The sequence below is a fragment of the Leptosomus discolor genome, chromosome 1 (genome assembly GCF_034619465.1).
Source record: "Leptosomus discolor isolate bLepDis1 chromosome 1, bLepDis1.hap2, whole genome shotgun sequence".
Taxonomy (NCBI): domain Eukaryota; kingdom Metazoa; phylum Chordata; class Aves; order Leptosomiformes; family Leptosomidae; genus Leptosomus; species Leptosomus discolor.
The window spans coordinates 8,525,918-8,538,443 of NC_141391.1; the positions used below are offsets into that span (position 1 = coordinate 8,525,918).

Sequence of the window (12,526 nt, forward strand, 5' to 3'; positions counted from 1 at the left end):
GAGAAGGATTTATCTTTTTTGTTCTTAGATAGTTGTGATAATCTCCTGCATGATTTGCTTTGGTTTACTCATTTGAGGTATTCCAGGAATGATCCTGCAGTTGTGATCAGTGTAACCTCAGCAGGGTTTTAAATATGTGTAAGCTCAACATAATGGCAAAGTTTTGTTTGAATAATCTTTGTATGAGGGAGATCCTGCCTGCCTTCTTGCCCAGGGCGCAATGCCTCCCGCAGCGATTCAGCTGTATGGCTAATTTTCAAATAAACTAAAGCTACACAGTTTCTTGACACAGTACTAGTGCACGCTGTTCTCTGCAGTCTGAGGCGCTCTGCCTGTGGTTCATAAACACATTTACAGTCCCATTTGCCTCCCTGTGCTCAGAGGGGGTTGGTTTGCATTTCTAATTAATTGAGTTTATAAAGGAATAAGCCAGTATGTTAACTGAAAATGCCCTCAAGAATTGTAAACTTGCTTCATTAGCTGCCCTTGTGTAATTATATCACCCTTTCTCATGTAAGCCTGGGGGAGAGCAAATGCTACACAGAGCAGAAACCTTCCTCCGGTATGAGTTGCAAGGGGAAGTGAGTCTCACGTGTGGTTGTGTTCTGCCACCCAGCTCCTGTTCAGGTTCCCTTCTTTGTCCACCCGACTGTTCCTATCACCAGCTTGATGTCTCTGGATAAGACAGCAAACGGTGTGAGGTGATTTAAGGACCTCTCTCAGGGGAGTCAGAGAGTAGGTTGGAGCTTTCAGAGAATGCTGTACTCTGGCTGAAGTAAGACACATCTACTCTTTGCAGGAGCTGTGGTTTCCAAATGCAGGAATTTACACAGAGTCTGAATTTTCCTTACAGCATGTGAAAACAAATACCATAACTTCCCACTGATGTCAACTGGGAGTTGGTGACTAAGCACACCTAAGGGTTAAATGCTCTGTGTTTCAGTGTTAATTTCAAGATACAGGTTAAGGCACTAGTTTAACACTGAGAAATCTGAAGTACTTAATGATAATTGGCTTCATTCAAATCGCTTGACCCTTATTATAGTATACTTGGTTAGCAAGCCATTACTTAGCAAGGTAGATTAATCTTGCAACGTGTTTGGGTGAGTAACTGGACTTCCTTTTGCTTTCCACAGACCAGCATTCAGAATGGCAGGCTTGTCCACTTTAATCCTCCTTTTGTGTGCTGCTAAAGATGTGGTGCCCTCCAGTTCCCACTGGAAGCCAACTTGGCCATCTTACAGAGTTCCAGTTATCCTGCCACAGTCAACCCTTAACTTGGACAAACCACAGTTCGATGCTGAAGCTAGACTGGAAGTGGTATCTCCCTGTGGCCCAGCATGTCACAAAAGTTCTCCGCTGCCAACTTACGAAGAAGTGAAGAACTACCTGTCCTATGAAACCTTGTACGCTAATGGTAGCCTCACCGAAACTGAAGTGGGCATATATATTCTGAGCAACAGCGGTGATGGGTCTCAAGGCAAATCTCGAACTAAGAGGCAGATTTATGGCTATGACAGCAGGTTTAGCATTTTTGGGAAAGACTTCTTGTTGAATTATCCATTCTCTACATCGGTGAAGCTGTCTACAGGTTGCACAGGGACGCTGGTGGCTGAAAAGCATGTTCTTACTGCAGCTCATTGTATCCATGATGGCAAGAGTTATGTCAAAGGAGCTCAGAAACTGCGGGTGGGGTTCCTGAAGCCCAAACTGAAAGATGGCAGCAAAGGGGCCAATATCACCAACTCGGCAATGCCTGAGAAAATGAAATTCCAGTGGATCCGAGTGAAACGGACACATGTCCCGAAAGGATGGATCAAAGGCAATGCCAATGACATTGGCATGGATTATGACTATGCCCTGCTGGAGCTGAAAAAGCCTCATAAAAGAAAGTTTATGAAGATAGGTGTGAGCCCACCAGCAAGACACTTGCCTGGAGGGAGGATTCACTTCTCTGGCTATGACAATGATCGTCCGGGAAACCTGGTTTACCGTTTCTGTGATGTCAAAGATGAAACGTATGACCTGTTGTACCAGCAGTGCGATGCCCAGCCAGGTGCAAGTGGATCTGGGGTGTACGTGAGGATGTGGAAGAGGCAGAATCACAAATGGGAGCGTAAAATTATTGGAATATTTTCAGGCCATCAGTGGGTGGACATGAATGGCACCCCACAGGATTTCAATGTAGCTGTTCGCATCACACCCCTCAAATATGCACAGATCTGTTACTGGATCAAAGGCAACTACCTTGACTGCAGGGAAGGATAAAGACAATGAAACTCCTTGAAAGCACTTAATGACTGATTTTAATTACTCATCTGAGGAAAGGCTAGACTTCTGCTGCAAACGTGTGTGATACGATCTTGTAACACTGGGATGTGATATATAACTTGTCAAGCAAGCCACCTTGTTCTTGGGACAGGGGCTGTGTGGTGTTGTCGTTACAGCTCGAAACTGGGGAGAAAGGAACGTCTGCTGGGTGGGGAAGGAGCAGGTGGACTTGCAGAATTTGCAGCTGAGTAACTGAAGATTAATTAGGGGCGGATCAGTAAACAGTACAAAATCAGAACCGTCTCCAAAGAATCTTATAAAAGGGACGCTGTTGACTATCTCATGCCTACAATGTTTGTTTTAATAAATCCTAGGATTAGTAGAAATGCTTTGATCTGAACTTTTAAAAGAAAATATTTCTATGCTGTTGGGGGCTGAAGAGGGGCATTTAACGGTGTTTGCAACCCAAACATTACAGCTTTGTGTTCCTGCATGAGAAAGGGAGTGTGAAAAGGGCAAGGCATGCGCTGTGGGAGATGAATGTCGCACAAATAGCGTGAAGGGTAAATAACTGTATAACATTCTAACCTTCTTTCGGCCTGAGTGATTTGAGACTTTATTAGTAACATAGTTAATAAAAATGCCTTTTGAGCAAACAGACCTTGATGTTGCAAGGACCTGACTGTGAAGATGATCTTGGCCACGTGAGCAGTGCTATTGCATCCTGCTTTGGGAAACACAAATCAGACGTGGGCTTAAATCTTTAGAGCAGCTGGGACATAGTCTTACACCTAGCAGGTTCCTTATGAATATACTGTTATAGAAAGTGTATGGGGACAGAGGCTTGTTTTCTGTTATGACCTACTTAGATCTGTTAAGGAAAATCTCATGTCAGCAACTCAGATTTTCAGAGGGGAAGCCTGTCTTTGGTCTTGCTGGCCATCTGAATGGCTGCCTGCGGAGCAGGTAAAGGGAAGAGTAGGACAAGGGTTCTACTGAGTTTTCCCTTTTTTTGTTGAAGATCCACGCTGTTATACCTAAAAATACACCAGGTGGATGGACCCTAGATTTGTAAGTGTCTCTTTGTCATATCCCTTTGACAGTGTAATTTGTACGGCATCGTGACTTCCGTTTCTTCTGTTGTTTGGGACAGGAATCCTCCTTCCCATCAAATTGCTGAGTTACAGATAGTTCTTGGCAAATGCACAGTTCAGTAATTCTGCAGCTGGAATAGAGCCACGTTATAGGATGCAATCTGGGTTTGCTATGGGGTGATGCTCTGCTCGCTCTTGCAAATAAGTGACTTACATTTTTACTATAGCAGAATTGGAGTTTAAAACAGAAACTGTCTTTTATAGATAAAATCAGCAGAGCCAAATACTTGTAGCTCAGCAAACAGTGTTGGGAAGTCAGTGTGGTTTGTACAAACAATGTTTCCGAGGTGGATTGCGCCACTGTATTGCCGTAACATGGTTAAGTACATGCTGCCATGCCAATATTTTTTTAAATAGAGGATAGACACTGGCTTCAGTTCCAGTTTCTCTTCCATCCATCTCTCATGTCTCCTGAAGCTTACCAAGTTGCCTGTGGTGCTTGGTGTTGTGGAGCAAGTGCAAGTCCCTGGTGTGAAATGGCAGAGCTGGGAAGGAATGAATCTAAGCAGAGCTTCCCTATGCTATACAAGGAAAATGTTAATTCAGCTAAGCCTTTCTTACACTCTACTAATTACTATGGCATTTGTAAACATATGCCTGATGGTGCTTTATCTTTGTGATGGCTTTGGCTCTAGTTCTGAAAAACATTTTTTGCTAGAGCTGCCTATGATTTTTATAGGTGCAGCGTACAAAAACATGGACCCTCATGTGGGCTTTTGGTGCACTCAGATACAAGCAGTTACTAATGCTTTGAAATATGAATAATCACCATATGTATCTGATGGTCTTTTTCTGTGTTTTTATTTTAATTTCCTTTACTTTATGGCTGTTATCTGGAGCACTTTTGTTTGAATGTATCACAGTGAATAAAGAAAAGTTATGGAATTTCAATGCAGACATTCTTGTGTTTCTACTATACTTGGGTTGCACTTTCAATCTTGTTTCTGTTACTTATTTGGAAGGACATTCAGATACAGAACAGATGTATTAATATCCTCGATGCTGTTTGCTTTCCTTCCTTTTTTTTTTGTCCCACTTGTTATAGAAATAATTCAGGTTTTTTTTCAGTAGGCTTAATTACTCTATGTCTTTGGACAGTAATAATCAATCTTAGCTTTCATATAATTGTTGCAGTTCCAAAGCCAGTCATGAGCTCAGGTTAGTTAAAGCTGAAAATAACCTATTAGACTAGAGAATCACATTTTTTAAATTAACTTTAGGGTTGATAAACTATGGAGGCATTTGAACCAGTCAGTATAAGGTTTTACATCAGGTCTATCTTTTCTTGTAGTTGGTGCAGTAAGAAAAAAGTTCCTCTGAAGCCAACAGTGAGACCCACAGTTTTCTGAGGACCACGGGACCGTGTTCCACTGTTTGATTTTAGGAATTGCTACTTGTACACCTTTCCTGATTTCTGGATGTGCATGCTATGTCCTGTGGCCCTGAGAACACCAGTCCTGGCTTATGAGACATATTTAACATCCACTGGTCCTGTGTTCTCAACTGCTTCATTGGATTGTAGACTGAGATCTTTTATTCTCTCTAGATGACTGGCAGAGTTGAGTTGTGCAGAAGGAAAATGAGCCTGAGTAGTGTAAGCAAGGTTTTTTTTTTAAAAAAAAAAAAAAAAAAGTATGCAGCAAGTTTAGTGTAATCGGGGTGGGAGAGTCTCTTTCTACTGTACACCCTATGCAAACATTCAAGATATTGTTTTTGGAAAGAAAAGGAAATCTCAGATAATGTGGTCAGAATTGTTGTGCTGAGGCTCAACATTGTTTTACTTGGGCCCACCTGAGTTGATGGTAATTTTGCCAGCGTATTCATTCAGAGTGGGGTTGGGCCATTGCTAGGCAGGTCTGGAAACTGCATTCTGCTTTGATGCTGTACATAGGGGTCTTCTAAAACTAGGCCTTTAAACCCTGAAAAAGGTAGCCGTGCAGCTAACATAGTTCATCAAGGAAACACGAGCATCTAAACCATATACAGGCATGACACTAGATATTTTATTGTCCGGCTGATCATGACTGCCAATAATCTGCAGAACTGGATCACGTGCCTTGTTGTTCTTGTATCCTAAGGCAAGACAGCAGATGGGTATAGAGGGGCTGTTTTGGTGAGTGGAAAGGATTAGTCTTCTGCTCCCGCATCTTTAAGAGTCTGACATATATGAAAAATCCTAGTTAAAGTGGTACAACTCCCTTGGAGAACAGTGCTGGAGATGGAAACTGAGGTCTCGAGAAAGCACAGACCATGCTGAGCTCTTCCAGAGCACAGAGTGAACTTAGCGTAGTGAAGACTGCAAAATATCGTCAAGTTTCTTTCTCAGAGGAAAGGTATTTTCCTTGCATCTGTAATTGTTTTGCAACTGAATTCCCAGGCCTGCCTGTTTAGAGGACAGCCCTCGTCTTAAAAGTTGCACGCTGAACTCCAAGCAAGTATAATACATGCTTGAAATTCTTTTCCGTGTTTCCACTTAATCTGCCATTTGTTAGTGGGTTTTGGTAGCGTGCCAATGCAATACGCACAGGCCTTGAGAAGGGAAGCTTTCAAAGAGTGGATAAAGTGTGATGGGTGGGTAAAAACGTCTTTCCTTTCCTGCGGTAAAAAGGAAGCATGGACAGAGCAGAGTGGCAGAGAAGAGTAAAAGGGCTGTATGATACGTATGGCAAGAGCAAGATTCCTAGTGAATCAGTTGCTGTGTATACATGCACGTGTATGCGTATGGACGTCTGTAGTGTTTTTATGAATAATACTGTTCATTTCCATTCCCTCTTCCACTAGGTATAGCAGAAAAAGTTTCAAGCTGAAGTACATTAAGCCTCTTAAAATCAGTGCGTAAATGAAGCGTGCAGCACATATGAGAAGTTTAGACTGTGACTTGTCTATAGGTACACAAGAAAAGCGTGTCCGTGACATTGGAGTTAGGAACCTGATCTTTTCCACCCAGAAGATGTGTTTTCCTGTCTCACAAAGTGACTGTTAGGTTGCACGTGCTTTGTGCCTGCTGTTAAAGGGAGTGTGGGCTTTTACAGGTAAATGATTAAACAAGAGAAGACAAACATCTTAGCATGCCCCAAACGCTATTATCAACACTGATTATTCCCAGGATAAAACTATCAGTGGTGCTGTGGGTGTGGATTGATTTTGAACTGAATGGGAGTAGATTGAGTCATGTAGCAGGCTCATACTGTTTTTTTTTTTTTTATCTAAAGATCTCTAACAGTAATTAAGTGATTGTGGCTCAAGGGGAGACAATGAATGTTCATCTACAAATGTTTTATGAATGTTTATTTTTTTTACCATAAATTCCATTTAGAAGATAAGTATGCATCAGCAGAGATCTACAAGAAGTTAAACACTTCTATTACTTCACTAAGCAAGTGATCATGATATAAAATAACCCCATTTAAATAGCACCTGTAAGGAAAATATCTGATACATGTTAACTGCCATTTGCTTATTTGCACTCGTTTCAGTTCTGGAATTCACCGTTCATGCCGATTTGGTGAGGAGAGAGTATTTTTCTGGCAAGCCTGGCCAACTCCAATACAAAGAGCATGTTCATGAAATATTGACATGTGATGGGAGTATGAAGGTTGTTGGTTCTTACTGGAGTGACAACAGTAATAAGATATAATATTTTTTTCCAGCTTATCCTAAACATTTTCCTGTAACTATTTTGCGCTACATTATCATGGTCACGAGGGACATGGAGAAGGCTGAGGTTCTCAATGACTTCTTTGTCTCAGTCTTCACCAGCAAGGGCTCTAGCTGCACTGACCAAGTTACAGAAGCCGAAGATGGGAACTGGGAGGAAGATCCACCTACTGTAAGTGAAGAGCAGGTTCATGACTATCTAAAGAACCTGAAGGTGTACAAGTCCATGTGACCTAATGAGATCCATCCATGGGTCCTGAGAGAGCTAGCAGACCAAGTTGCTAGGCCACTTTCCATCATGTTTGAGAAGTCATGGCAGTCTGGTGAAGTGCCCACTGACTGGAAAAGGGGAAACACCACCCATATTTTCTAAAAGGGAAAAAGGAAGACACAGGCAACCGCAGGCTGGTCAGTCTCACCTCTGTGCCTGGCATGGTCATGGAGCAGATCCTCCTGAAGGCTCTGCTATGGCACATGGAAAATGTGGAGGTGATTGGTGGCAACCAACATGGCTTCACCAAAAGAAAATCCTGCCTGACAAATCTGTTGGCCTTTTATGATGGAGTTACAGCATCAATTGACATGGGAAGAGCAACTGACATCATCTATCTGGACCATGCGAAGCCTTTGATGCTGTCCCGCACGACATCCTGGTTTCCAAATGGGAAAGACATGGATTTGGTGGATGGACCACTTGGTGGATAAGAAATTGGCTGGAAGGTTGCACTCAAAAGAGTTGCGACCAATGACTCGATGTCTGAGTAGAGACCAGTGACAAGCAGTGTTCCTCAGGGATCAGTACTGGGACTGGTGCTATTTAACACCTTTGTCAGCAGCATGGACAGCAGCATCAAGTGCACCCTCAGCAAGTTTGCTGGTGTCATCAAGTCATGTGGTGAGGTCGACACACCAGAGGGAAGGGGTGCCATCCAGAGGGACCTTGACAGGCTGGAGAGGTGAGCCCGTGCAAACCTCATGGAGTTTAACAAGGCCAAGTGTAAGGTCCTGCACCTGGCCTGGGGCAATCCCAAGCACAAATTCAGGCTGGGTGATGAGTGGGTTGAGAGCAGCCCTGGGGAGAAGGGCTTGGGGGTGCTCGTGGATGAATATGAGCCAACAGTATGCGCTTGCAGCCCAAAGAGCCAACCGTTTCCTGGGCTGCATCAAAAGGTGTGTGGCCAGTAGGTCGAGGTAGAGGGCAGGTTTAGACTAGATACAACGAAGTTCTTCATTCTGAGGGTGGCGAGACAATGGAAGAGGTTGCCTAAGGAAGTTGTGGCTGCCCCTTCCCTGGCAGTGTTCAAGACCGGGCTGGATGGGGCTTTGAGCAACCTGGTCTAGTGGAAGGTGTCCCTGCCATGGCAGGGGGGTTGGAACTAGGTGATCTTTGAGGTCCCTTCCAACCCAAACCATTCTATGATTCTGTGATTCTATGGTCATAGATTTGGTGATTTTCCACAGGTTGCATACATGAAGAAGATGATTTAGATTTTTTTTTGCATCCCCTTACCTGTGAAGCCACATGTATTTACTGATATGGGCAGGTCAGAAAAGGACAAAAATGTTCACATTTACAAAAGTTCATTAAAGTCTCACTTCTGAATTGAAGTTGAAAGGGGTAGATTTATATGGGGTAGCTTAGATGAGTTTAAAACTGAGCTAGCCGGAAGAGTTTCTTTTTGCTATTTTCCCACTGTCTTCATCCTTCTTCCTGCCCATCCTTGAAAAAGAAAACTTCCTGTGATGAAAAAGAATGGAGATCTTTAAAACTGAGGGGATAAGGTCCACTTCAGAAAACCTATTCAACTGGTACATTTGTGCTTTTGTGCTGCAAAGAGGGTGCCTACCCAATGGCTTGGCTGTTCTGATCGTTCTGGGGCAGGCAGGTGGCACTTGCTTTGATTCTGACCAAAAATTTCCATCTGGGTGAAAGAAGCTTTTCTGATAAAAACTTGTTTGAAATCAGGATTTCAACAAAGCTGTTTCTGTAAATTGATATAAAAGGCTATTTTTCTAATGAATTTCCAATCAGACCCTGCTTTGGTTAACTTTTCCTGGGGTGGTATTCTGATCCCCATGGGAAAGCGGATGGTGTCCCTGCTTGGAAGATGATATTATTGCTTATCAACAGCATTCAACAAAATTATCTTGTCCAAAAGTAATTTTTTATCTGAATTTATTGCAGTCTTGTTCATTCTGGAGCGCACAGGAGGGGCTTGTTTTATTGTTGGTAGGGGAAGGAGCATGTGAGGGGGTGCACACCACTGCAGCACAGGGTCAACCGACTGTGGGACCAGAGGCTACAGAAACAGGTGGAATGACAGGGGCTTTCTGGCCTCCGCGGTCTCACAAAAGCTTCACTCAGCAAAGAAGCGTGGGGTGGAAGAAAATGTCACACTGGGCTTCATCCCGCACCCACCAAAGTCTGCTATTGTGTGGGGTGGGAGCGGGATCCGTGCGCAAAGGGATCTGCCACACGGCTTAAATGTCACCAGTCGTGTGGGAGCACTTCTCTTCAGCCAGCCCTTCTGAGGGGTCATTGTGGGCAATGAAAGGGCAGGAAAGACTTTTCCAGAGCGTGTGGGTGGGGGAAAAGCAACCCTTCATGTTGGGAACGCATTGGATGTGTGGATATCTATGAAATGTCTCTTTTCCTGAAGTAAAAGGTTAGGCTGAGCGAGCTCTGCAGGTGGAAGGAGAGCAGCTTTGCTGCTGACTCCTCCCCATGCCCAGAGACGTCTCTGGCTACAGCTGAGTGGGCATGGGATTGCCACACTCTCACTGTAATGGATGAACCACTCAATACCTGCCTCCTGCGAGAAGTAATTATTTAACAGGAAGAATAACGAAAAATGAGAGAATAATCTGAAGGAAGCTGTGAGATGTGTTCAGTTCACAGTACCAATGAAGTAACTCTTTACAAACATGTACCAAAACATACTTGTATTTCTTCTAAGTACCTGTGGCCACTGCCGTTGTTGCCAGTGCTAAGAACTGTAACTGCCTAGGCTGGACTTGCAGGTACTGTGGAGACATCCGCATTAGAAATTCACAATTCCCAGGCTTCACCATAAAAACAGACTTTCTGTCTCCTCATTTCCACCAGATCTCATTCAGGAAACACAATCCCCTTTTAAGTACATGATCTTAAGCTTTGTACAATGAAATAATTTAGGGTATTTCTCAGTAATAGGCTCCCTGAGTTCTTCCTGTGAGATGTTCTGCTGCTCTTCCCAGCTTTATGTCATCAGCAAATTTCATTAATGTGCTCCTTCTTCTTGTTCAAATGTTGCTGTTGAATACATTTAGTTAAGACTGGCTAAGAGTGATGCTTGAGAATCTGTGCTTATAACCTCCCTCTACCCTGACAGTACCCCTTTCAGCACCTTTTGTCTCTGCTTCAGCCAGACCCTTTTGCTAATAATTCCCTATACAGCACTGTTTCAATTGCTTTGCTGAAATCCGGTTGGATGAGGTCCACCAAAACCAATTATTATAAATTAAATCATTGACTGAGCAATGCTAAGAATCTGCAATAAATTAATGTGCAAAATAGATGGCCAATTTCATCATGCTCACTTTAATCTTTATTTAAATGTTCACCAGAAAGAAATACTTCAATTAAGATTGCAGTTTCTGGGGCATATCGGTTAGTGTAATATTATCAAAATAATTAGGGGCCTTATAGGACAAAATTCAAAATTATCTAGGTTTCAAGCTTATGAAAAAGTTGTGTACATTCATTTTTATTAAGCTCTCATCTGAATCATAAACACTGTATTTGTTCTCTTTCTTCATATAACTGATTGTTTAGAAGCTGATAAACCACAGATAAAGCCTAAGGACACAACTGTGATTTTTTTAATTCTCCATATCTGCTTTATTTGCTTTGTTGCTAGTCTGATCAGACACAAGATCTTTAGCATCGTCATGACAGTAAAACAGCTCATTCTTTTGATGTCAGATAAAACACAATTTTGATATGATTCTGAAGCCAAGAATTGTAAAATCTGCTGTCATAATATCTTCCTCTATGCTTGAAAGAGCTGTGAGACATCTGGAAATAGAAGAATCTTTTCTTTTACCCCATAAAATATAGTGTTGCTCTCTTTTGTCTCCCAGTTTTGACTTTTGCAATCTGGAAAGATTACAAAAACAGTCTGTGAAGTCAGTTTATGGAAGGCTTTAGTAGAAATCCTCTGTTTGGGGTAAGAAATATTTTGCATAATTGAATGGAAGAGTTAAATCAGGAATCAAAGTTTTACAAATATTGTCAACACTATGTCACCCAACTCCCTGCTCCTTCAGAGCTGCCGCTGATGAGAAGGACATGGTTTCCTGCATCACCACCTTGCCTCTGCCACAGCCTTGGAGGGATCTCCAGCGTGCACGGGTGATGTGGCATGAGCTGGGGGATGCCAGGTCCCCTGTTTTCCCTGCTGCAGGGCAGCAGGCGCAGCCTAGGTAGTTCTGGATGCTTGGCACGGAGCTGGGATTTGTGGTTTCCAGCAACATCATGATGAAATTGCCAGAGTCATGTACACATCTGACCTGAAAAAATCCTGTTTGATCACTCTTTGGTTTGACTAAGGTACTTCCCTAGCTCCTTCTTGGGTTATTTGGGTTTGGGGTTTGTTTTTGTTTTGCTCATCTCTGTTGTTAGCTGCCCCCAAATTTCCATAATAATGTCTTCCCTTGTGATACAGGGAGAATTGCAGCTTCTGGACTGATGTGCAGGGAGAGTTTTTGTTACGTTTGTACCAAACACTGGCACCTTTGCTGTAGTTAGTTGCTTTCAAGCGTATTATTTTTCCAGAAATCCTGTTGCTGAAGGAGCAAGCCAGAGGAAGCCATGTGCCCAGCAATGCATGCTTGCTTTTGTGAAAGGTCTGTAGATTGAAGGTGAAATGGGAACAGGCTGCAGGATTTAAGGAAGTATTTCACATGATCCCTCTGAATTTAATACATATGGTGGCTTCAGGTCTCACAAGACTTCACATGAGACCAAGTACAATTGCTACTGTATTTTTTAATAAATGTGGAAGTCAAAGTCTCCAACTTCTGAGTTCTGCTCATATTTTTGATGCTTAGTGCATGATATGTGCCTGCTAAATGTTCTTACCAAGGCAGAATATGACATATTAAAAGGCATGTAAAAGACAAAGCATGGCTTGCTTAGATCTTTGGGGTTCCTGCGCTACTTGGCACTGAAAGTTTACATTTGCTTTTCATACACTGTATGGAATTTGTTTGGCTTTCAATAAAAATGACAGACAGAATTAATAATAGCCCTGATATCTCATCAGGAGATGCATTCCAAAAATATCTGTCTGTCTACACAGGGAGCGTATGAAAGCCTATATAGGATCCTTGTCAATAAAATTCTTCTGCTTCACTCTAAGAGAGACTTTTCATTAGTTTGGGAAAATGCTTTCCTCATTACA

At 42.6% G+C, this 12,526-nt stretch overlaps 1 protein-coding gene across 1 annotated transcript; it reads left to right on the top strand.

Annotated features, from left to right (window-relative positions):
• Positions 1 to 1,149: 1,149 nt before the first annotated feature.
• On the top strand, positions 1,150 to 2,268 carry PRSS23 (serine protease 23). The gene has a single exon (XM_009961407.2). It carries the CDS (start codon positions 1,150 to 1,152, stop codon positions 2,266 to 2,268), a length of 1,119 nt encoding a protein of 372 aa, XP_009959709.1.
• Positions 2,269 to 12,526: the final 10,258 nt, after the last annotated feature.